At 41.0% G+C, this 27,560-nt stretch overlaps 1 protein-coding gene across 1 annotated transcript; it reads right to left on the reverse strand.

The window, feature by feature from the left end:
- Nucleotides 1–560: 560 nt before the first annotated feature.
- plekho2 (pleckstrin homology domain containing, family O member 2) lies at nt 561–27,560 on the reverse strand. The gene is made up of 7 exons (XM_047364197.1): nt 27,218–27,560; nt 16,720–16,869; nt 16,451–16,573; nt 4,110–4,214; nt 3,373–3,471; nt 2,662–2,922; nt 561–2,568 (listed from the first exon to the last, which is right to left on the reverse strand). The coding sequence occupies exons 1-7, from the start codon at nt 27,224–27,226 to the stop codon at nt 1,384–1,386; spliced, it is 1,932 nt and encodes a 643-aa protein (XP_047220153.1). The 5' UTR covers nt 27,227–27,560; the 3' UTR covers nt 561–1,383.

Here is a 27,560-nt window from a genome sequence, read left to right on the forward strand (position 1 = left end):
TATTGGTAGGGTCCATCATGGTAAATTTGCCTCAGGGAAGTAGTCAAACTAAGATAAATAATCTTGATAAATAGCAGACCACAACAATGACCAAATGTTGAGTGGCTTACTGTATGTAGGAACAAGACTGGCACAACTGTTTTTCTTGCTTTATTTCAGCGTTATCAAAAGTCTTTTTAATCAATGTACAAAACTGCATCGATTATTATAAAATATACTTACATACACATGCTAAGACATGTTTAAGACTATTTTCTAGTAAAAAAAAAGTACTGAACAAAGACATTTATCTATTTAGATCATGATTTAAGAAAGGTGCACTTATTTAACATTAAAAAAGCATTTAAGTATAACTAAACTGTAAAACTGGTAAGAGTAAGATTTGCTCTGTGCAAAGTACAATATCTATCTATCTATCTATCTATCTATCTATCTATCTATCTATCTATCTATCTATCTATCTATCTATCTATCTATCTATCTATCTATCTATCTATCTATCTATCTATCTATCTATCTATCTATCTATCTATCTATCTATCTATCTATCTATCTATCTATCTATCTATCTATCTATCTATCTATCTATCTATCTATCTATCTATCTATCTATCTATCTATCTATCTATCTATCTATCTATCTATCTATCTATCTATCTATCTATTATAAACTGATTCCTTTATGTGAAATACAAATATCTTTATTTGCATTAAGCATGTAGTTAGCCTGAAAACTCCTGAGCTATATAGGTGCCTTTTAATTTACCTATTAATAATAATACATATGCTGCAGCAAAATTATCAAGTAAATACATTTTACATTCCCTCAAATAAATGGTGTGTATATATCTGAAAGAAAAGCTAAGGTTTACAGATGAGAGCATTTAAACTTGTGTTTAATTTTGGTGTTAAAACAAAAATTTCTATTCTATCATATCATTTAACAAAAAGAAATTTAAGCAGTAAAAGTGCAAAGAATTATACTCTGTTGGATATAAGAGGTTGCAGGGGATGCTATATCTGTTAAAAGTGAAATATTTCTGCCCATAAAACTCTAAAACCTAAACCCTGACCCATTATCTACACTGGTTTTCCAAACTGTGTTTTATAAAACACTACCACATACATCAAAAACCCTCTTGAACTTGTTTTTTCGATAAGGAGTTTTTTACTTCACATAAAAGTAGACCAAGTGAGTTTCTCCTGCTTCGGTAGACTGTGTCAGCCAACCTTTAACTGCCATTACTTAACAGCAAAATATAATGTTCTAAAATCAATTTATCCTGTCTAAAATGTGAGTCTATTTTGGGTCTGTTTGGGCTCATATTCTTAAACTAAAGAAAACTGTCAGTTAATTCCTAGTTGATTGGGTATTACTGGTATTTACCAGCTCATCCTTTTTAAAGTCTTTGCAAGTTTCAGTTTCTTGACCTCTCTGAGTACGCTATCAGCCTTCTGGAGCTTCTCCAAGGCTTTAGCAAGCAGATCTTCCGGCATGACCTCAGCATAACTTCTCTCCTGAGCCTGATTCAGGAGCTCATTCGTCTTTTTCATCTCCAGGGCCACTTCAGTCTCAAGCTTTGTGACATCATTTTTAGAAGTTGGTACACACCCATCTTCAGTTTTGCTGGAAATTTTCTTTTGATTACAGCCAGGGGAGTCAGACAGTAAATCTCCAATTGATGCAGACCTGGGCTTGCTTGAAGGTTTGAGAGGTTTCTCAAAAGGCTCTGAGCGCCGACAGAGGATGACATTTGGTCTAACCTGAAGCTCGGCTAATGGCCTTAAATTAACACAGGTTTGACTTTCATCTTCAGTTGCATCCAACACTTCTAGGCCGGCGTGGCTTCCCCGGAATGCAGCTGTGGAAGCTGCCAGTGTGTCTTCATTCACAGAGCCTTCACTCTCAATATCTGAGTGCTGACCACTGTCTACAGATTTCTCCTCAGCCTTTTTTTTCTTCTCTCCTGGCACGTGACAGAAAAGCGGACTCAGGTTAAGGGTTTCACGGAATGGGTTACTCTGAGGCGAAGAAGGGTCTTCTTCGAGCTGTATGTCAGGTTGAACAGGATTCTTTGGGCTTTTATTGGAGGATAAAAGACTCAGTTTCTCTCTCTCTGGCCCTTGGGGTTCCTGTTGGTCATTAATGTCACAGCTTCCATCCTGCATAAAAACATCTTCGTCAGTGGTGCTCTTGGGTTCACCATTTTGGCCAGTTTCCTCAAACTGGTCTACCTCATCATTGCCCACAACTGTTCTTGCTGTTTCATCCTCATCCTCTCCTTCCATCTCCTTCTTTTCAACAGCTGCATCTTGTGTCTGTTGGTTGGGCTCCACAACTATTTGAGAGGGCTTCTTGTCCTTGGGTGGAGGTGTTGGGGGATGAGAGTTTGACAAGTTTGGTAAGACTTCAGTAAGGTTGCTCAATGAGCCGTTGGAGCTGGGTTTATTGGGAGGTGTTGGGCCTGTATTTTTCTTAACATAAGTATTTTCATCTTCTAAAACTTCCATCCCAAGTGTAACACAGGGTTTGGATTCTTTTGATGGAGGCATTGGTGGTTTCAGGACCTTGCAAAACATTAAATCAGTTTTTAAAGACCATTTTATTCCAACAAAGACACATTGATTGATAGTATTCCTGCATGGTGTAGACATACATACCTCTATTTCATCTTGTTTATTAGGTTCATTTTCAGGTACAAAACTGGATTTAGCCTCCTTGGTAGGAGGCATGGGAGGTTTCATGACCTTCTTCTCCACAGCTGTACTCACTGATTGTTTCTCTGCAGCAACAGCTGGAAATACAGCTGTTTCCGAGGTTTCAGAACCATCTGTTTTGGCAATATTTGTCCCATTAGGCATCATTGCATTCTCAAGATCAAGATCCAAACGCAGTACACCATCAGAGGACACAACAGCCACCTAGAGAGGAAAACAGTACAGGCAAATAATGCATTAAGATACACTGCAGATTCTGAAATATATGGTATGAATCTCATTTTTTTCAAAGTGTGAAATATCAGGGAAGAAATATCCCATTTAGCTGGCAGAATACCTCTATGATTTTAGGATTACAAGTTTCTGGTAAATTTTGCATTCTTATAAATTAAAGAATATGACATATTGGAAAAGAGGATTTATGTATTTGATGTATTCTTAGCATGTTAAACAGCAGTTTGTACATACTGGGCCAAACTTTTTGGCAGAGACATGAATGGGTTTTGTGGCCTTAACCTTTTTTGTTTATATTCTACGTTTCTATGGTATATTGTAGAACAAATCAAAATTTCATATGTTTCTATGAATCCTATGTGCACTTTAACCAAAAGAAACAAAGAGTCTGTCTGGACAGTATGGGTGCAAGATCCATACCTCTTTCATGTGGATCCGGGTTGGTGGGCGCCGGTTACGGTTTCCTTGAGGTCTTGTTCGGGTAATATGCTCTAAATTACTGCTTTCATCAACTTTCACCTATAGTAAACATGTCAAACTCTAAGCTTTTAAAGACAAATGGAAGTTAGGTGAGAAAATAAAAAAGACATTGTATTTGTGTGAATAATAAACCAGTGAAATAGTGAAGCTGCAAGTAGAGCTACAGGATTGATGGCAATTAGTCAGAATTAATTTGTGAGAGAAGAATAGATGTGAGAGTAACATTTAACAAGAGAGTTGTGAGAGCAGCTTGATTTATCGTTTGAAGATTTTGGCACTAATCAAAAGAAATAAGCCAGATGTGGGATTGGTAGGGCTAAGAGGTTCAGTGTTTGGTGTCAAAATGGACAGAACAGAATCCACAAAAGAAGTGATCAAAATGGATAGGATAAAAAATGATTAGTTCAGATAGACAGCTTAGTTTGAGAAGTATGAGAAGCCAGACTGAGAGGATCTGGGCAACATATGAAGGAGAAGGTGTTTATGGAGGTAGTTAAGGAGGATATGCAGAGGGTGGGTGTGAAAGAGCAGAAATCTTGGGATAGGTGGAGATGGGGACAGACTATCTTCTGTAGCAACCCTAAGGGAAGAAGCTAAAAGAGGAAGATAAAAGGTAAATAAGCATGCCTCATAAGAGATTTAGAGATGTTATAATTGTAGATCAAACAGATGTTTACCTCATCAAAGACTTTGTTTTTTGCCCGATTGATGCAATCACTGAGGGCTTTGATCCAAGCCTCCTTCTCCTCCACAGTCTGAGTCTGGAACTTCACATCATGGATCTGCCAGTGACATAAAGTAGGTACCTCTTTACTGTACATTTAATTAAAAGTGCTTCCACTGTTTCTTAGTATTGGCATTTCAACAGTAGCACAGTACTTCGGTTTAAGGAACACACTTGTTGCTGCTGTGCTACTTCCAGAAGTTTTTTTTTGTACTACCATTCAGCTCCATAGCCCTACAACTGAGAAAGGTTACCCTGGAGAAAGTAACAGGCAGCCAAGTAGCTCCTGACATCCTGATCATTTACATAGAAGAACAGCCTTGGCTTTTGTATAGCATTTGGTTTCACCCATTTTTAGTATTTAAACAAGAAACCTAAATAAGCCATACAACTGCAACTAATTAGATTTTTGCCACTTAGCAGATCAGAAATGCCAGTGGTCATTAGAAACTACATAATGATATCATTAACATGTGCTAAATACATTTTCAGCAGCCTCCATCCACAACTAGTGTTTTTCACTTATCACAAGCAAATGCTGACAGATACAAAACAGGGTATCTGCAGGTTTCAGAAAGTGAAATTGTAGACTTTTTAAGACCTTTTTAATGCCACCTTGAATGAAATTTAAGACCTGAAAAAAAACTGTGAATATAGGTGGTGTTTGGGGAATCCTGCTGTAGTACAATCAAGCATAGCATGCGTGTCACACAATGAGACACATTCAAGCTTAGTTTTCCTCTGCTTAATGAACATCAAGTGATAAAAGTGCTCTCTGGTGCAATTGTTGTATGAACAAGTGCAAAAAATGTGCTTGCGGTTTGTAAGTAATCTATCCCTTCACTGGAGTTTTAAAACTTTTGCTTGACTGCTCTACAAAATCTTCGACTTTAGAGTTTGTGTCGTACCAAATGCTGCTCTTAGATCAGTGCTAGTAGTAGCAGCAGCGACCGGTTTCTGAGGAGTTAAGCCATGTCAGGGAAGCAAAACATTGACATTTCTGGGGTCGGTTTTGCCACATTTCCACTGGCATGATTTGGCCCAGGCCAGCTGAGAGACATAGTCCCTCCAGCGTGTCCAGGGCAGTCCCCTGGGCCTCCTCCCAGTGGGACAAGCCTGGAACACCTCCCGAGGAAGGCGTCCAAGAGGCATCCGGTATAGATGCCCGAGCCACCTCAGCTGGCTCCTCTCGATGTGGAGGAGCAGCGGCTCTACTTCGAGCCCCTCCCGGATGGCCAAGGTCCTCACCCTATCTTTAAGGGAATGCCCGGCCACCCAACGGAGGAAGTTCATTTCAGCCGCTTGTATTCGGGATCTCGTTCTTTCAGTCATGACCCAAAGTTCATGGCCATAGGTGAGGGTAGGAACGTAGACCGACCGGTAAATCGAGAGCTTCGCTTTGTGGCTCAGCTCTCTCTTCACCACAACGGACTGGCACAACGCCCCCATTACTGCGGCAGCCGCACCGATCCGTCTGTCGATCTCCCGCTCCATTCTTCCCTCACTCGGGAACAAGACCCCAAAATACTTAAACTCCTCCACTTGAGGCAGGAACTCCCCTCCAACCTGAAGAGGGCAAGCCACCCTTTTCCGGTCGAGAACCATGGCCTCGGACTTGGAGGAGCTGATCCTCATCCCAGCCGCTTCACACTCGGCTGCGAACCGCTTCACACTTGACTGCGAACCGCCCCAGCGCATGCTGTAGGTCTTGGCTAGAGGAGGCCAGCAGGACCACGTCATCTGCAAAAAGAAGAGACGAAATACTCTGGTCCCCAAACCAGACCCCCTCCGGCCCTTGGCTGCGCCTAGAAATCCTGTCCATAAAAGTTATGAACAGGACCGGTGACAAAGGGCAGGCCTGCCAGAGTCCAACATGCACCAGGAACAGGTCCGACTTAGTGCTGGCAATGCGAACCAAACTCCTGCTCCGCTTGTACAGAGACCGGATGGCCCCTAAGAAAGGGCCCCCGACTCCATACTCCTGGAGCACCCCCCACAGGGCATCACGAGGGACACAGTCAATTGCTGTCTCCATGTCCACAAGAAAACATGTCGACCGGTTGGGAAAACACCCATGAGCCCTCGAGTACCCTGTAGAGGGTACAGAGCTGATCCAGTGTTCCACAGCCGGGACGAAAACCACACTGCTTCTCCTGAAGCCGAGGTTCGACTATCGGCCGGACTCTCCTCTCCAATACCCTGGCGTAGGCCTTACCAGGGAGGCTGAGGAGTGTGATCCCCCTGTAGTTGGAACACACCCTCCGGTCACCCTTCTTATGAAGGGGGACCACCACCCCAGTCTGCCAGTCCAGAGGCACTGTCCCCGACTGCCACGCAGTGTTGAAGAGGTGTGTCAACCATGACAGCCCCACAACATCCAGAGACTTGAGGTACTCAGGGCGGATCTCATCCACCTTCGAAGCCCTGCCACCGTGGAGCTTTTTAACCACCTCGGTTACTTCAGCCTGGGTGATTAAAGAGTCCAACCCCAGGTCCCCAGCCTCTGTTTCCACCAGGGAATGCATGATGGCAGGATTGAGGAGATCCTCGAAGTACTCCTTCCACCGCCCGATAATGTCCCCAGTTGAGGTCAGCAGCCTCCCACCCCCACTGTTAACAGTGTTGACGAAGCACTGCTTCCCCCTCCTGAGGCGGCGGACGGTTTGCCAGAATCGCTTCGAGGCCAACCCATAGTCTTTCTCCATGGCCTCACCAAACTCCTCCCAGGGCCGAGTTTTTGCCTCTGCCACCGCCCGGGCTGCCGCACACTTGGCCTCACAGTACCCGTCAGCCGCCTCAGGAGTCCCACAAGCTAATCACAGCCAATAGGACTCCTTCTTCAGCTTGACAGCATCCCTTACTGCCGGTGTCCACCACCGGGTTCGGGGATTGCTGCCACGACAGGCACCGCAGACCTTACGGCCACAGCTACGGGAAACAGCATCGACAATAGATGCGGAGAACATGGTCCACTCAGACTCTATGTCTCCAACATCCCCCGGAATCTGGTCAAAGCTCTCCCGGAGGTGGGAGTTGAATACATCCCTGGCCAAGGGCTCCGCCAGACGTTCCCAGAAGACCTTCACTATGCGCTTGGGCCTGTTAAGTCTGTTCGGCTTTCTCCTCGTCCAGCGGACCCAACTCACCACCAGGTGGTGATCAGGTGAAGAGAGGGGCTGAGCTGTCCACTGATCAAGTGATCATCAAGGTCTGATGATACGACAACAAAGTCGATCATTGAGCTCCTGCCTAGGGTGTCCTGGTTCCAAGTGCACTGATGGACACCTTTATGTTTGAACATGGTGTTCATTATGGACAATCCGTGACTAGCACCGAAGTCCAGTAACAAAACACTACTCAGATTCAGATCGGGGAGGCCATTCCTCCTGATCACGCCTTTCCAGGTGTCACTGTCGTTTCCCACGTGGGCATTGAAGTCCCCCAGCAGAATAATGGAGTCCCTGAAGGGGCACTATCCAGTACCCTTGACAGGGACGCCAAGAAGGCTGGGTACTCCGCACTACTGCTCGGCCCATAGGCCGAAACGACAGTCAGAGACCTGTCCCCAACCAACCCTCTCATCCACCGGGGTAAACCCCAACATGAGACGGGTGAGCTGGGGGGCAACAAGCAAACCAACCCCAACCCGCTGCCTCTCCCTGTGGGCCACTCCAGAGTAGAAGAGAGTCCAGCCCCTCTCAAGGAGATGGGTTCCAGAGCCCACGATGTGCGTGGAGGCAAGCCTGATTTCTAGTCGATATCTCTTGACCTCCCGCACAAGTTCAGGATCCTTCCCCCCCAGCCTAAGCATCCGGGGATCGGGCGGTCGAGGTCTCCACCCTCGTCCACCACCCAATCCTCTTTGCACCGGTCCCTCACGGTTCCCCCTGCAGGTGGTGGGCCCACTGGGGGATGGCCTCCGTCTCTCGTTCAGGCTTGGCCCGGCCGTGTCCCACAAGGAGCAACCCAGCCACCAGGTGCTCTCCAACGAGTCCCGACCCCAGGCCTGGCTCCAGGGTGGGACCCTGGCTTCGCCGTACCGGGCGACATCACGTGCCTCGATTTAATAGTCGTCATGAGGGGCTCTTGAACTGCTCTTTGTCTGACCCGTCACCTAGAGCCTGTTTGCCATGGGAGACTCTACCAGGGGCATTGAAGCCCCAGACAACATAGCCTCTAGGATCATTCGAGCACTCAAACCCCTCCACCACGTTAAGGTGGCGGTTCAAGGAGGGGCCCTACTCGACTCAAAGCATTTCCATTACTGTTTTTTCCATACCGGTACCTACATTTAACATCAGGTTTTCACCAAGGTGGTACGTGGAAAAGTTAATAAAATTCTAAAGCGACTACAATAATATTAAAGACCACATTTGCTGGAGCGAGTCAAATTGAAATATAATTTTGCTATTTAAAAGTTATAACCCATGCCTGAAGGCTGAAAGAAAAGAAAATGGACACCATGTCAGCTTTTTGAATTACATGCAGGTGGGCGTTGTATTTAATAATATCCTAAACCAGCTGATCACACATAAATTCAGCTGTTCAGATGTACAAACATTTCCCCAAAAACACATAAAACAATACCACCAGGAAACATGTTTGGTTTGCAGTCCGCGATTTGCGCATTAAAATCCTTGTCCTCGTTATTAGGCAAAAACTTCCTCATAAAGCCCCAAATTGTAACTTCTTCATGCAAACATTGGAGGTTCACCATCCAGACAGCAACGTCTCTCTTCTCTGCTCCTTCTGCCACAACACTCTCACATTAGAACCCCTGAACTTATTTTATAAGTTCTGGCTGGGCTGTGGTCCAGATAATTCTCCGAGTGATTTATTTTATACATAAAAAACATATTTAAGATATTCTTGCATATACAATAATGCAAACATTATTTGTATTTTGTTTATTTGTTTTTATTTTTGTTTAATTATTTAGTTTTTATTGTTTCACGCAAATTACTTTAATGTGACAATGTTAATGTTAATGTTAATAGCAGCACAGAGCACGGCTGGAGGCGGAGCTTGAGCCGCCATAGTTCTGTGCAAACACAACTAGTTCCTACTGAGTAGAGCAAAACCAAGTGGAGTAGAGCCGTTCCGCCAAAAACTAGCCAGTGGAAAAGGGGCATATGTGGCTGTTGGCAGCAGCTTTGTGCTTCTAACACTTGAAATGGCTCTCTACAGCTTTAACCCCCATAGTGCAAAGCTTAAAAGGATTTGTGCACAGAATGCGCCTAGAGTCGTACGGGTCGGCAAAGAAGTAAGCCAGTTGTCCAGCCAACTTGCGGTAAATTGGCGCTTACCTGTAAAAGACGCAAAAAGTTAGCAAGGGTATACTAGCAGCTAGTTAGCCTCAACCGCCTTGAGTCACAGAACGCAATGAAAATGTCTGCCCATGGCTCAAACTTTTGTTTCACAGAAAAGTCCCACGAGAAAAAAACTACGTATACCAGGATATATGACATTTAAATAGTCTGGCCATGCCAAAATTTAAGACCTGTGATTAACGTGTTTAAGGCCAACTTAGGATTGTTTTCCTGAATTTACGACAATTTAAGGTCTTAATTTTGGATACATGAAATTCTGACTTTTTAAGGATGCGCAGACACCCTGAAAAAGGACTGACACAAGTGACTCTTGAAGTGTAATTTAAATTATTTGAGAAATTAGAAATACAAAGCTGCCATTGGGTCAGATTTAGAGCAAAACACACATTGATTCTGAGAATCAGTTATTTAGCTGGCTTTATTTTTTATCTGTATGAAAACAGTCATTGGTAGGGTCTTATTTAGTCACATTTGTTACCATTTTAGTCTTTTCTGATAGCAGGTGTGCTGTAGTTGGTCTCATAAACTAGACAGCTTTAAGTAATGCCATTGTGCTTTACAGCAGTTGCATGCTTAAAGTTTGTAGTGGAGTAAACAAATGTATTATTTTTCTCCTCGCAAAGAAAAGTCTAAGGTAAATAAAAAGGCAGATATTAAAGAAACTGCTAATAGAGCTTTGCTGTATGTGCTGTAGCACATACTGACTGGCTAATTCAGTAAAGATCTTGCAACAACAAAATATGTGCAATTAATTTATACCAAAGCCCACACTGAGGAATATTTGATCCTCATGCTGTTCTGCTAAGCAGACAGCATTTCACTATGCTTATGCATGTTAAGCACATTTAAATGAATTATTATGCATGCATTCTCAGACGAATTTGCCCATATCTGTATAAATTTATGTAAATGAGTATCAGGGCAATTAGCGTCTGCTTTTTAAATTGTATCACTGTTTTTGGCAGACTAACAGTTTACCTCAGCACACGGGAATTGTGAAAGGTAATAAGTTATAAACTAGTTACCTGCTATCTTATGACTTCATAAGTTAGAGTTAATTTCTGTCAGAGATGGGGACTCAAGTTAGAAACTCCGACTCTAGTCGCACTTAAAACATGGCGCCAGGAGGTTCGTTTGTGTGGACAGAAAAGAAGACGAACTTCTTTTAAACACAGTTTTAGAATGTAAAGCTGATAAAACACAAGATAGTGTCGATTGGGAATTGTTCATCATTGCTTTTTACTCCACTGTACGGCCAGGTCTAAAAACAATGGTTGCACATTTGACGTCAGCGGCGCAATATTTGTTGCAGACAGTGATGTGCCGAACCGTAAAGGTCCGTTTAACGATCATGGACACATGCGGGCTCAAAAACTGAGTTTTTATAAATCTCCACTTTGGCCGGAGTTTTCAGAATTATTCGTTTATAGTGATGTAAAACCGAGTTTATGTGTGGATAAAAGGCCAAAACGCATAAAACGTTATTCGTTTTCCCAGATATCTGCCTACGTGTTTTTTCCTAAATCCCTCGCAAGAGGAGGCTTTAATGTTCACCAAACAATTTCCCAAATGAGGTTTGCACAAATAATTTTAGCTTTACAGCAAGATAAATATAAGCAATGAGATTTAACCTGTAAAGCATTTTATCTGTTTGGACCAATTTCCACCTGAAATTACATAACTTAAATAAACCAAGTATTGATCCAAGGGAAAAACTCATACCTTTTTCATACCGGTACCGGTATGCTTAGGGTTAAAGGGTTAAATGTCCCTCAGCCATGGCTGACTTTTTTTGCAACACTCCCTGTGTCCAAAATCATTACAAACTATAGACACTCACCTTTCTAACAAGGCATGACTCGTCTGTGTAGCACCTTCCCCGGTGATGTAATTTGCATGCATAGCTCATGCGCTTTAGGTGCGCTATGGTGTGCAAATTACAGTCTGCTAGCTTGCTCCGTTAGCTTCCAGTACTGTGTTATGTTTGGATAATCTATCACTCATAATGGCACAGAAAAGGATAATTACGGGTTTGGGAGTTTTGGATGACATTTGGTGGGTCTGGCGAGCACAGCCCATCATCATTTATACAGTTTTTCAATGATAATTCTTTTTGTGCATTTGTATACATACAGGTCCTTCTCAAAATATTAGCATATTGTGATAAAGTTCATTATTTTCCATAATGTCATGATGAAAATTTAACATTCATATATTTTAGATTCATTGCACACTAACTGAAATATTTCAGGTCTTTTATTGTCTTAATACGGATGATTTTGGCATACAGCTCATGAAAACCCAAAATTCCTATCTCACAAAATTAGCATATTTCATCCGACCAATAAAAGAAAAGTGTTTTTAATACAAAAAACGTCAACCTTCAAATAATCATGTACAGTTATGCACTCAATACTTGGTCGGGAATCCTTTTGCAGAAATGACTGCTTCAATGCGGCGTGGCATGGAGGCAATCAGCCTGTGGCACTGCTGAGGTCTTATGGAGGCCCAGGATGCTTCGATAGCGGCCTTTAGCTCATCCAGAGTGTTGGGTCTTGAGTCTCTCAATGTTCTCTTCACAATATCCCACAGATTATCTATGGGGTTCAGGTCAGGAGAGTTGGCAGGCCAATTGAGCACAGTGATACCATGGTCAGTAAACCCTTTACTAGTGGTTTTGGCACTGTGAGCAGGTGCCAGGTCGTGCTGAAAAATGAAATCTTCATCTCCATAAAGCTTTTCAGCAGATGGAAGCATGAAGTGCTCCAAAATCTCCTGATAGCTAGCTGTATTGACCCTGCCCTTGATAAAACACAGTGGACCAACACCAGCAGCTGACACGGCACCCCAGACCATCACTGACTGTGGGTACTTGACACTGGACTTCTGGCATTTTGGCATTTCCTTCTCCCCAGTCTTCCTCCAGACTCTGGCACCTTGATTTCCAAATGACATGCAGAATTTGCTTTCATCCGAAAAAAGTACTTTGGACCACTGAGCAACAGTCCAGTGCTGCTTCTCTGTAGCCCAGGTCAGGTGCTTCTGCCGCTGTTTCTGGTTGGCTTGACCTGGGGAATGCGGCACCTGTAGCCCATTTCCTGGATGTTTCTACTCCAGACTCAGTCCACTGCTTCCGCAGGTCCCCCAAGGTCTGGAATCGGCCCTTCTCCACAATCTTCCTCAGGGTCCGGTCACCTCTTCTCGTTGTGCAGCGTTTTCTGCCACACTTTTTCCTTCCCAGACTTCCCACTGAGGTGCCTTGATACAGCACTCTGGGAACAGCCTATTTGTTCAGAAATTTCTTTCTGTGTCTTACCCTCTTGCTTGAGGGTGTCAATAGTGGCCTTCTGGACAGCAGTCAGGTCGGCAGTCTTACCCATGATTGGGGTTTTGAGTGATGAACCAGGCTGGGAGTTTTAAAGGCCTCAGGAATCTTTTGCAGGTGTTTAGAGTTAACTCGTTGATTCAGATGATTAGGTTCATAGCTCGTTTAGAGACCCTTTTAATGATATGCTAATTTTGTGAGATAGGAATTTTGGGTTTTCATGAGCTGAATGCCAAAATCATCCATATTAAGACAATAAAAGACCTGAAATATTTCAGTTAGTGTGGAATGAATCTAAAATATATGAATGTTAAATTTTCATCATGACATTATGGAAAATAATGAACTTTATCACAATATGCTAATATTTTGAGAAGGACCTGTAGTTTTTCATAGAATATTATCTTTGCACATTGGTTTACATAGTTTGTCATGGAATATTCTTTTTTTCAATAAAATTGCTCCAGTTGGAGACAAAAGGATACAATTTAGTACGATTTCTTTTCATTATATTGATTTTATGCTGAGCAAAATGGCACATTTTGATGATCAGTCAGTCAGTCATTTTCTACCGCTTATTCCATAGTGGGTCGCGGGGGAGCTGGTGCCTATCTCCAGCAGTCTATGGGCGAGAGGCAGGGTACACCCTGGACAGATCGCCAGTCCATCGCAGGGCAAACATTTTGATGATGCATTGGGGAAATGTCATGACTAAAGGCTATGTCATATGCAGAAGGAGTCCTACAATAGAAATCAGCACTTTTAAAACAAGTGGCTACAATCAACAGAAGCAAAAAAACAGGTGTGGATCCTAACAGTTTTATTCTGTTTCTATAATTCGTAGTTATATTTCTAATGGTGTAAAAATTACATTGGTCAATTCTCAAAATTATTTAAATCAGCCCTTTCAGCCAGATTTTTGGATGATAAATTAAAACAGGAGTTTCATAGTCCCAGCCCCTGGGCCACTTCCGACTTATGCCTCCCGCATTTCTGGGCTGTCCCCAGTGTCAAAAATATAATGCAATTTGGTCCTTTTAAGATTTTGAAACTAATCTGACTTTTGAAGAATTACTGTCAGCTATCGTTTATAACCAATTATGGGATAAAGCCCAAAGCTTAACTTCATACACCGTGGCACTGGAGGAAAGCAATGATAGGAGTGACACTGCATAGCTGGCAATTTTTATCAGCAGTGTTTGATGACATGTTTGCTGAATTTTCCAATGTACGACCGCACCACAGCATGTAAATATATTTCAGCAGCTGTGTGACTAAGCAACTTGGTTTGCCCTAGAACAAAATGGTGAGTGTTACCACTGATGGAGAGCCGTGTATGACGGGCAAAAATAACGTGTGGTCGCACTGGTCCAAAGATAGTTGGAGGAGGAAAATGCTGAGCCAGCAATAATTCTGCAATGCATCATACATCAAGAAACATGATGTAAAAAAAATTTAATTTGACCAAGGCATGTCAGTTGTCTTGAAATGCGTGAATTACATCAGGTCCAAAGGTTTGTAACATTGCCAGCTCCGCGTGCTGGAGGAAATTGAGGCATGTTATGGTGATGTTCTTTACTGCACTGATGTGCACTAGCTCAGCAGAAGTGTGTTGAAGAGGTTTTTTGAGTTAAGAGATGAAGTAAAGAGATTCATGGAAGATGGTAGACTGGATGTTCCTCGGCTAGATGATCCAAAATGGATGATAGATTTGTCATTTCTTATGGACATAACACATGAGCTAAACATCCTGAACCTAAAACTGCAGGGTCCTGATCAGGTCATCACAGCAGCCCTTGAGAGTGTGAAGCTTTTTGCACAAAGCTTAAAACTATGGAAGAGTCAGCTGTCAATAAAAAACCTTGGTCATTTTGCTCCATGTGGATCTTTGGTGGAGCATTTGGTACAGCATTTAGTACAGCATTCAGTGCTGATGAGTATGCAACTGCTATTGGAAATCTGCAGCATGAGTTTGATGAAAGATTTGCAGACTTCAAGGCACACAGTGACATATTCCAATTGTTTGCAGACCCGACCCTTCAGCTGATGTGAAGAAAGTATCCAGCGTGATGCAAATGGAACTGACTGACCTGCAATGCAGCAATGAACTGAAAACTAAATTCAGAAAGGCACACAGAAAATCAGAACAGACTGGAAAGTGTCTGCAAGAGCTACCTCCATCCTACCCAGAGCTGTCCAGGGTTTTCAGTCGTGTAATGTGCCTTTTTGGAAGCACATATATGTGCGAGAAACTTTAATGAAAGCAGGTATAGATCCAGGCTCACAGATGCCCATCTTGAAGCTGTTCTCAACAGCAACATCTATCAGAGCAAAATGCTGCCAAGTATCTGGCAAGAAATAAAACCCAAACTGGTTCAGAGGATTTGTGCAGTGCAATATATTAATAGTTCTTTAAATATTTGCACTCGTCGTTTAAATGCATTGGTAAAAATATATATCTGCTTGAGGTTTTCTGTGCTTGCCAGGTCTAAAGAAGTTATGAAGAGTGTTAACACATGTACTGAAAAATATTAAGTACACAGTCATTCAGTGTTATTTACTAAATTTTGTTCAACAACTAAAAACACATTTGAACTGTTCTATAAAATAAATTGTTAAAAGAAATATATTGTTTTGTTTTTGTTGCAGCTCAGCAAAAGTAGCACAAGGCACAAATATGTTGAGAGGGTTGTCTGTTTTAGCTCAGTGAAAAAAGTAATTCTAAGAAAAGCTATTTGTACTACCAGTCAGTGGCTTACATGAATATAAATGGCTGCCTTATTACTTATTGCATTGTTTGAAATAAAACATTTTTTCAGAAATATCTGTACACTGAAGTGGCCCTCCAATGAGCAGACAGTATTGACATCGGCCCCCCATTTATTTGAGGTTGAGACCCCTGAAATAAACATTAAGTGATTAAAGGGTAACTGCTAATAAATATTAAAAGATCAAAGATCATTTTGAAATGTTTATTTGTTATTAAGGACAGAAAGTACAGGTTTGGTATCCAGCGATTCAGGGTTAGAGGTGCATTAGATGTCTCGGATTTGGTAAGAAAAAATTTATTTTAGTTGTTAGAGTTGAAGCTTGACTCTAACTTGGGGCAAAAGACTTCAGTCTTTACTGGAACATTCCCCTCAAAGGCTTGAGACTTGGCTTGAACTTGAGAAAATTTGAACATCTCTGGTATCTGTGTACATTTAAGCAATAATTACACATTCTAAAATTGTCATGATCCTCATTTGTATTTATATCCGTTCTGTGCCAATTAGTCTACCTTCCCTCAGTTCCCAGCTTAGTTTCTCCCTCAGCTGCTCATGTAACATAAAGTTACATGAGCAAAACAACATTGTGCATTACCAAAATACTACCACGCCCACAGTGAAAAATGGTGGGAGAAGCAGATGAAGCAGGGCTCACCCAAAGCATTACCTAAATATAACTGGATTTGAATTTCTTGGTTGATATGTCACAACTAAGAAAACCTTTCACATTCCACCCAAGAACTGATTATCAAGGTAACAAAAGATAATTAACTAAACTAACTGGTGCCCTGAATAAATAAATAAACCTGTATTTACTCTCCATTAAACACCCAGTTTATTTTATCTCACAATAAAAGCATGTTTCAGCTACCTTATTTCCAGACTTTTGAGATCGTATCAGAATTAGTCTGTGCTTTTTCTTGAAGGGGCTCTTTAATTCATGGCATGTTTCATAGTTTTCCAAGTCAAGCCTTTCCAAGCAGTTCTGTAGGTCCTGTAAAACAAAGTACATATATGTTACCTTCAAACATTTTCATGGAGATATCTGGGGCATGGTGATTCAAATCTGATGACACTTCTGTGGTTTGAAAGCACAGAGAAAACAACACAGAAGCCACTGGTTGAAGTGCTGTATTGTACCTCATTTTCATACACTGCAATCTCTGTCTTCTCCACATGGACATAACGGTCCTTGTAGCTCGTCAACAGTCGGCCGTGAGCTTTCTTTACCCAGCCAACTTTACTCAGGAACTTTGGCTTATTTTGCTGGGCATGGTCCTCTTTTGTACCCTGCAATGATACAGAGGAAGGAAGTCACACTTATACACATCAGACAAAAGCAGAGTGCAAATGCAACTAAACATAGAGACACAACCAAACTCTATTCCTGTCCTATTAAAGTAAAGAGGTTAATATAACTCTCAAAACTGCATTTTTAGCGTTCTAAAATCTAGGAATAGTCATCAAATTTCAATAATTTAGTTTTTTTTACTGCTTTTACATTTCGGGTAATTATGATTTGAAGGCAACAGGAGGGTTAAACAGAAATGTCAGGCTTCTGAAAAGTAGATTCATTTCCATGCACTTCATACTTCTGGGTCTGGGCTCCTTTTACATAAATTACTACATCAATGCGGCGTGCCATGAAGGCAATCAGCCTGTGTTTCTGCTAAGGTGTTCAGGACGCCTAGGTTGCGTTGATAGAGGACTTTAGGTCATCTGCATTGTTGGTTCTGGTGTCTCTCATCTTCCTCTTGACAATATGGGGTTCTGGTCGGGCCAGTTTGCTGTCCAATCAAGCATAATAACACCGTGGTCATTCAACCAGCTTTTGGTACGTTGGCAGTGTGGGTCACTATTAAATTCTGCTTGAAAATGAAATCAGAATATCCATAGGGTTGTCAGCAGAAGGAAGCATGAAGTGCTCCAAAATTTCCTGGTATACAGCTGCATTGACTGTGGACCTCAGAAAACTCAGTGGACCAACAACAGCAGATGACAGGGCACCCAAACTATCACTGACTGTGGAAACCTCACACTGCACTTCAAGCAACATGGATTCTGGGCCTCTCTGCTCTTCATCCAGACTCTGGGACCTTGATTTCCAAATAAAAGGCAAATTTTACTTTCATCGGAAAAGAGGAATTTGGACCACAAAGCAAGATTCCAGTTCTTTTTCTCTTTACCCCAGGTTTGACAATTCTGACGCTGTTTGTGGTTCAGGAGTGGCTTGACACATTGGAATTGGAATTTAACATTGGAAACCAATGTGTAGAATTTGTCTGTGTGTAGCTGATCTTGATGCTCTGACTTTAGCCTCAGTCCACTCTATGTGAAGCCCCGCCCAATTCTTGAATGGATTGTGCTTGAGAATTCTCTGAAAGGTGCGGTTATCACAGTTGCAAGTGCACCTTTTCCTACCACACTTTTTCCTTCCACTCAACTGTCTTTGAACGAGCTTGAATGCAGCACTCTGTGAACTATCATTTTCTTTATGCTTTATGTATGTGAGGACGTGGGGCTGTGTCTCTACCAGGCTGGTCTGCAGTACGGGGGGCACTGCAGGGAACTGTGTTGTCATTGTTCCTGTTCACCCTCTGCACTGCAGACTGCTCCATCAACTCCCCAGGTTGCCAACTATAGAAGATCTAGGCTTGATCACAGGTGACAGACATTGGACACCAGACTTTGTGGACTGGTGCCAGCAGAACCACATCCTGAACAACATGGTAAAAACCAAGGAGCTGTTGGTGGATTTCAATTCAATTCAATTCAAATTCAAAAATACTTTATTAATCCCTAAGGAAAATTAAATAAACTAAATGCAGGTGCAGACCCACCACACTGATACCAGTGAACATCCAGGGAACTGACATTGAGAAAGTGGACTTTCTACCTGGGTGTTCACCTAAACAATTAACTGGACTGGAGTCACAAGACTGATGTTCTTTGCAGGAAGGGTCAGAGCAGACTCCACCTGCTAGGGGGCTGAGATCTTTTTTAGTGCACGGGGCACTCCTGAAGACCATTACTGACACCAGCCATCTAACTGCTGCATCCTAGGTGCACAAAGAAGCATTATCTCACATCTTTCCTCTCAACATCTGTTCCACTTTATAAAAATTACAGCTCCCGACTTTCAATAAGGGTTTACCTCCCTGCTGTTTTTTTGCACAGTTTTTCCAATTCTTGTAAATAATCTGTTGTTTTTTTAATATACATGCAAATTTTTGGAACCTGAGTATGCTATTTTGAATAACTGCACAGTATTTTGTTATTATGTTGTAAATTTGCCCTTTCTGTACAGTCTCTTATTCTTACTTTCTGTTTTTATATTTTTACGTTTGTGTGAATGTACATGCGTCGATTTGGTTATCACATTGCTGCTGGTACATATGAATTTACCCACTGAGTGACAATGAAGATTCTTCTACTTAGCAATGGCAATTTATGGAGCTGGACATCTACTGTCTTCTGGACATCTGCTAACTCAGCTGGGTTCTCCATAATTGTGTAGCCTACTGACCCAGACTAAGGCTATGTTCACACTGCAGGGCTTGATGCTGAATTTGGATTTTTTTGTTGAAATACATTTTTTTTTTTTTTGAGTGGTTGTTCAAACTACTAATTAAATGCGACTGCAATCAGACTTCTTTCTGAATGGGTCACGACCATAAAGCAACTCTCAGGTGCAGACGGAGAGTGTAGACATCACACAGCAGCACATTGTTTACGGATGTAATAATGGACGTTTATTAAGTTGTTGAGTAATTGGAGCTGACAATATTATGACCAATGCAGGTGAATGAATTATCTGGTTAGAGTGTGACACTATGAGTTTCTAATATTTAACTTTTTCACAATATTCAAAATTTCTCAGACACAAAATCTTTTGTTTCCATTATCTGTAAGCCTGCAAAAAAAAGCTTTAAAAAAAATCATCTTTATGAGTGATGAACCTATATAATATGAATTTCAGTTTCTGAAATGAGTATCAAAATTATTGAACGTTTTTCTAAATATTTAGTTTTTTTAGGTGTACCTGTATATATGGTTAAATTTTCAGTAGTTCACTTACTATTGCAACTTACTCTATATTCTTTATTTTGAATTCTAGAGTATCTTTAGATATTTTAACTTCTTTAACATGACAAAGGTTTTAAATCCAGTTTAGTTTAAAACACATTTTCCTAAAAAAATCCCCCCAAACCTCCATATCTAAGTGAGAAGAGTAACTACACACAGTATAGAGCACTACAGTTCCCATCAGAAATATACTGGATGAATATCCAGGGTGGGCAAACTGAACACAACATGAGGATATAACATAAGTACCTTAACAGTAGAATGCTTGGTATGGACCAGCTTTAGGTATTCAAGCAATGTATGATTAGAAAATTACATATGCTATTGTAGTTGTACAGGAGTACATGTGAACAGCAGATATTTGCTAGTGACTATCAGAAGCTGTGGGTTTTAGCCACATGCTGAGATCCTTTCTCATGAAATTAAATTTAGTGTCTCCTATCCACTATCTAAGTCTACAGGGCAAAAAGGCAATGGTGTAGTTTAGGGATTACAGTGTATTCTGAAATATACTTGACAATTTTTATGTTTTTTTAGATTATATGTTCTCTTAAACTGTTCATGACTCATCCTGTTGTTTTATGTTAACCCGAATAATGATGCATAAGAAAGGCTTTTCTTAAATTTTTTAATTTGAACAAAAATAACGCAAGATAGTGGATTCAGCCACTGGAGATGACCAACAGGGCGTTATAGGCCGGTAAATAGCTTTCCTAATTTCTGGAAATACAAGGAAGCAAAGTAGTCTCCAACCATGCCATTAGGCAACTAAAATCATAGATAAAGATTTTCTAGATTTTTAGACCAATTTATACAGAAAACTGAGTTTATATTAAAACCTTAACCTGTCCAAGCAGAGGACACTATGGATGACTCTTGATCTGTGTGCAATATCGAGATTGTTGAGTATGGCAACACGCTCCTTTTCCATGTGGACTAAAACACAAGCAACTGCAGATGTCTGCAAATTTACAGGCTTTTTTCTCCTGGAAGAAAATCCACAGGATATATATTTTTTTCTGTTTTTCGAAATTGGTGGGAATTCATCTTCTAATCTTTCCACTTTTACTAAGCATGAGTCTTTCAAAGTCAGGGGGGTGAGAGATCCCAAAAATACAATTAGAAGATCAAGAAGAGCCTCTACTGCAAGTCAGAAAGTGACAGTTCAGGAAAACAAAAATGCTCAGTTCTGCAAATGCTAACGCATCCCACAAAAATGAACAAGAAAAACACACTGGTTCTTGGTGAATTACAGCAGAACAGTACCAAATACTCACAAAATAGCTTTGCTTAAGCCTTGGCTACCCTAACTCTGCACGTCATATCAGACATCACATGTTGGAGCTCCATTTCTGGACACACACAGAAAGTCCTCTTTGCTCTCAAACACTAACCAAACTAGCTCTAAAGCAGCCCACAGATGTTTTTGTCTTGTCTGTGTTGTGGTGAACATTAAAATGAATGATTAAAAAACTAAGAGTGAAGCAGTTACACAATGAAAATATTTTAAGCAGGGCAAGTCATGCAAGCAAGACAAGGAGAGAACAAAGTGTGGGGTTTAGCTAAAGAGGCACACCTCAGCAGACATGTGTTTCTGATGAAAGTTTAGGTCAGGGAACATCTGGAATTCATTGATCTTCCAGCTGACCTGCCCAACTCAGCTAACAACAAGCTTCACTGGAGCTCACACTCCCTTAGTGGTTGGGGTGGTGGTGGGGGGGGAGGGGGGTATATTGACCATTATACTTTTGGTTGATGCTGTTAAAATATTATAGGCAGAAAAAGCACAAACTACTGGCCATCCAAGAAGAACCACTTTTGCCGAACAAAGGCTTCAGATGCAGTAAAAAAAAGTTTCATGTAGCACTAGAAAACGGCTATTTTAAATATACTGAAAAGCATAACTGATATAGATTCTAATTAATGGGTGATTACTAGAAATAACTGTATGTGTAAGTGTTCATCCATTCATCATTTTCTATGCCCATTTAATCAATCATGGACCAGCATGTCTACCTCCAGAAGCCCTTGACAAAGAGGGAAACACCGAGATAAATAGGACAAACAACCATGCTGGCAGACACCTAAGTGCAATTTGATCAATTAACCTAAACCATACACTTTTGGACTGTGGAAAAAAGCTACCAGCAACCTGTGAGAACCCATTCATGAACAGATGGAACATGCAAATCCCAAGGGACCCAGCTAGGATTTGAACCCAGGACTTTATTGCTACCAGTCAACAGTGCTAACAACTGTGCCATCATGCAGGCTGTAAGTGTGCACATTGTTTTTCACTTGAAGCACAATACAGAAACTGACTTAGTGAGGTACTAAACTTTATTTTGAGTGTCAACTTCCTGTTTTGTGTCACTGGTATTAACATAGCCAAATGTTCAGTAATACTAGTGAATCCACAAAGTGCTTGAGAAGTAAGACACAAGATAAAAAAGTCAGTGAAGTAACTGTAAACTATGGCCATCCTTTGATTTCCGTTCCACACACAATTAGTTAGATTTCATTACTCACTTCAAAAAGATGTAAGAGAAAACTCATCACAGGATTAATGAGTTGTTTTTTTGTTTTTGTTTTAACAAAGCGGGGTGGCAGCTGGACTGACAGTCCCAACTTCAGCTCATTTTTTACAGTGTCATATGAAAGAGAACTTGGAGGACTAACTAAGAGGTTAAGATGTAAAAGGTCACCACAAGGCTGATTTCGTCATGAGTATGAATCCATAGAATTAATTTTGTAAAGTGCATTGAGACGTGTTGTGAATTGGAGCTATATAAAAAAAACTGAATTGAGTTCAAAATGAAAATCATCGTAAGACATCTATTGACTTAACTTTGTAAAATGATTTAGCTTTAGTTACTGAAGAAAGGTTTCAGCAATTAGTGAAGGTGCCTCACTATCCAGCTGTCTAATGCAAACCAGGGCTGTTTGCTGCAACTTCCTCATGATGACCCTGTTGCAACTAACACCTACTGCTCAATAGAAGTATATACAAACTTCCTCAGTCGGCACAATTTTTTCTGCTAAACACAAAGCAAATGCAAATGCCATTCCAAAATATTGTGTTAATAACATACTGCTGGGGTCTTTTGGTTAAAGTGACGGGTAAAAAATGATTATGACAGGATTTTTCTGACCCTGTCAGTCAAAATGACCAACAACGAATAAGTCTAGCGCAACCTCTGATCCAACTGTCCCAATACATGCGACTCGAAACTGACTTTAGACATGATTCAGGGTTTAATTGATTTGTTGATCATTTACAACTGCAGATGGACAACAGGCCCCTGTGACCCTGAACAGGACCTGGCATAGAAAATGCATGGTGTAGATGTTTTCATTTTAGGTAATAAAAACCCAAAAGGCAGCTTGATACAGTATTATGGTTTGTGTACCAGGTGTACCAGATTCTAGTCTGTTACAAAATTAAAACAATCTCTTGCAGTTGGAACCCAACTATGGTATCTGAAAACAGATTGATTATACAAACTTTGATACGAGCTGAAACATTTTATTCAAACATTATTGTTTGATCCATAAAAAATATACTTGTTTTTATTTTTATTGAGTGATCACGCTTAACAAAATGTGTTATGAAAGATAATGATAATATTCACTTTTATTTGTCATTGTAATTGTACATTAAAACAAAGATTGTCCTCTGCATTTAATGCATCTCTTAGGGAGCAGTGGGCTGCCACTGTGCAGGGCCTGGGGAGTATTCTGGGGCTAAGGGTCTTGCCCAGGGACCCAAAAGGGAGGCATGTCCCTACAATCAAAAAAATAATCTCAGCTGGAACTTTAAGTAGAATTGTGTGCTTTAGTCGAGGAGAAAAAGATTGAGCTTTCAGACAACAAACACTTCAAGTACGTTTTGCATACAACTGATGGATATGTATGTGTAAAAGCACATCAAGCCCTCTATTAAGGATGATGAAAGATCTTTGATGCTTCGGGGTCTAATTTTCTTCCAAAGATTCTGGGAGCCTTCTTAAAGTGCATGCCTCTTTAAAATACAAGGACATTTTGAATGAAAATCTGGATGACTAACTGAAAATGGGCCATTGTTGGGTCTTTCAACAGGAAAAGGATCCAAACATATGAGTAAAACAACAAAGAGATGGTTGACCAGACACCAGACAAATGGACGTTCTTCTACATGGCCATCTCAGTCCACAGACCCAGATCCAATAGAAAACTTGCGCAGTAAACAAAACAGCAGAAAGCACAACAGAGGTCCCAGGAGCCTGGATAAATCTAGAGTGAATTCACAAAGAGGAATAATCAAAGATCCTCTTTCTGTATGCTCCCAACTTCTGGAAAGTTGTAGGAGAAGACTGTCATAATGCGTTCAAATTAAGTTTTTCAGTGCAGGGTTATACCATAGCAATCAAATGTATTTCAATGCTTTTTACATGTACAAATTCAACGAAGAAAACCCTAATTATGAATGTGCTACATGTTAATGCACCAAAGCAATCTGTCAGAAAAAAGCATAACAAAACATTCAGTTTTGTTATGTTTGCAGTTTAGGATCCAACAAAGTGAGCAATTTCATTTTTTGTGCTGTCAACTAACAGAAAACATCATATTGTTTAATATTTGAGCTGCTGATCAGCAGTCAGAAATCATCAAGGGACATTTGGTTCATTAGCCAGTAGATTGGTGCATTCATACTAAAATGCTAAACTCTCCATCAACTACACATTGTCTACATATAGGAACAAAAGCTTTACTTGCATTTTCTGTTTAACCTTTCGTTTAACCCTGGCTCTAAGAAGGAGCTCTGAAACATTTCTTTCATTTTGCTCATTTTTCACAGATTTGACATGAATTCAGAATGAGAACTTGTTGTTGCTTCCCCAGAAACTGGCAGATGAGTTTCAGTAAGACAGTGTGCACACACACTTCCATTGTGTGGTAGAGGCTGATCCTAAGAGAGAGTTAATTGTTTTCTGCCCAACACATAGTGTGGTAGTCTGTTGGCTCTTTGCTAAACGTCTGAGGCAGACATGTCACACTGTGCACTCTAGGTCAGTGCAATGGAGATAAAGGGAAGGATCACAGGGATGGACCAGTATGGCCAAAGAACCATAAGGCAAGGGTCACATTGGCTTTTGGGGTAAAAGATAAAGCAGATCTGGGGGAATGGGGACAGTAAAGAAAGTGATCAGTTAGAACCTGCCAACTGTCATGTAGCTAAGCTTAGACCAATCAGTTGGGAGGGAGCCATGCTTTGAATGCTGTACTGTCGAGCATTTTAACCAAAACAGTCTCAAAAGGAGAACACAAGGTGCATATATACATGTAAACAGAAAATTCATGGGGAAAACTCACTTCAATATCAATGTTCCTCTTCTTAACTAGTGACGAACTTCTGTCACTACTTCCTTTTCTTACAGTTTCATTTCAAGTACATTGTGAGGTGTCAAGTGTCAAATTAGGTGGAGGTCCAGACTTTTACTGGGCCATTGCAACAACTTCAATATTTTCATTTTCTGTCACCCTGTTGTATATTTGGTGCTGTGCTTTAGATTATGATCCTGTTGACAACCCAGTTTAATCTGAACAGTTTAACAAATTTGACTCCTGTTTGGTATACAGATGGGTTCAAGGTTGACAATATGATCAGGTTAAGTGTCTGCAAAAACAGGCCAAAATCATCAGCCCTCCACCACTATGCTTGACAAGGCGTTTGTGTCAATATGCAGTGTTTGTTTCTTGCCAAACATAGTTTAGTTAATTTTGGCCATTGAAACCCTATTTTGATGTCATTTGTTCAAACTATATTGCTCAAAATCCCAAAACAAGTCATACATGTTCAGATGTTGTCCTAATCCTAGCTTGAACTTAGACTCTACCGGCTTTGGTTTGCATGTTAAATGTTTGAGATGGAACTCTAGAGGATTTTTGTCATTTCCCTGACCTGTGAGTAAACCTTTCTAACACAACCATTCCTGTGAAGACTGGTAGCTGTCTTGAATGTTTCCCCCTTGTAAAAAATCCATCTCCAATTAGAATATGAAAGTACAAAAATGGAAATACCTTTATAACCCTTTTCAGAATGAAGGAAAACCTCTCTAAGATCACTGTTGATCCTTCTTGCCATATTGTTAACACACGCCTGCAGGCTCTAGATAAAACATCTGTTTTATGTTTTACCTGTTTCATGAGTGCTTATGCTTAATGATCAACTGATCAATGCATTTGATTAAAATGACCTGATTGCTATGTGCCATTTTAACTACCAGTGCTAAAATGACACAGCAATAAGAGTGTGACAATTTTGTCCCTACACACTTTCTGAATTTTAAGCTAAATTTAAAAAATGGAAACAGTAAACATAACAATGATATGGTGTGATACATGAGGTGTTTTTAAATACCTGACGTTTTTTTCAAAACATTTTATGTTCCTATATTTTCTTCTGCCAAAAGCTTTAAGTTGCCAGATAAAGGTTCCTGTTTCTATTCAATCCGTGTCAGCACAGAAGTGTGATTAACATAAAAAATATTTTCGAAAATCAGATATGTGGCTGGGTATTAACATGTGAGCTACATACTCTGGATGTAGGTAATGAGTCTTGGGAGAGTTTTTATAAAAGTCGTAGTAGAAGTACTTCTCATCTAAGGGTGTGGTCGTGCATATGGACCGAGCTCCCCGCACACAGTGACAGAACCTAATACGTCTCTGCTTGACTTCCCGTTTTTAATAAGTTGCTTCCTTGAAATGTCAGGTTGTTCTTATGGCCTGCAGCTCATTAGTTTCTGTTCAACAGAGAAGTCATTAACAGCCTCAGGACTATGAGTTATACTGAATCTTCTTTCCTGTAGACATCGTACAAAAACACCACAAATCTCAATATGGTTAAGTACAGAAACACGGAACTTGAATAAAAACCTGGTTAAAGTCTTCCGGAAATATTTGCGTATAAACAAGGCCTCGGATACACTGTAATCTAGGAAGTATATTGTACCAGTTTATTGTGCTGGATCATTACTTCCTCCGAGTTCACCTGACGAAATGAATCTTTGTGTGGTGAAAATGCAGTTTGCATACAAACACAATCTCGGTTCTGCTCAAGCCAAAATAGTAGCAGCAGAAATGAATTTACTTTGTTCAGATTCCAGAAGTAGAGTTTTTGCGACACAATAAAATGGGTGCTTTTAAACGGAGTTTACTCCGCGCCTGCTGCCTTTCTTATGGAAGTGTGCCGACGAGTCGATTCAGCAGGTTGACAGGTGGGCAGGTCCTTTGCGTGCTGTGGCAGACATCGGTTAAAATAAAGGACACAACCAACTTGAAATCACACTGGAATATATGGTTCCTACTAGTTCTCTCTGGGCCCCAACTTTACTGCTATAAGTTGGTCGCGCCCTTATTTGTGTGTGTGTGTGTGTGTGTGTGTGTGTTTAACTAGGTGTCAACATCCCAACGTGCATTCTATCAAATCTCACCAAAATGCGACCTTTCACCCAACAAGTCGCAGTTTTGATCGCTTTAAACGCGAGGAGCAGGCACACTGAATGGTACTCACATCTTCCATGGTAAACGTACAGGATCCGTTATATGGCTGCGGACTAGATCAAAAATCACACGACGACGCTCTTAGTATCCTGGTAAGAAACGCTTCAGCAGCTGCCTGCTGGTGTGCAACTGACACATTTCCAGCAGTAACCGTAAATGCAGAAAAGTAGGAACTGTACACTCTTTGACACCAAAGGACGCGTCGTTTTCCTCTTTTGCCTCGGAGAGAAAACTTAGAAAAAGTAGTTTGGTTTCCGGTTCAAGTCCCTTTCTACACATGAATTTGTGAGGAGGAGCAACATCGCCAGCAGCCTGTATCTTGTTGCTAGGGCATCCCGTCTCATCGCAGCAAG

This window comes from Girardinichthys multiradiatus, chromosome 4 (assembly GCF_021462225.1).
Source record: "Girardinichthys multiradiatus isolate DD_20200921_A chromosome 4, DD_fGirMul_XY1, whole genome shotgun sequence".
NCBI lineage: Eukaryota > Metazoa > Chordata > Actinopteri > Cyprinodontiformes > Goodeidae > Girardinichthys > Girardinichthys multiradiatus.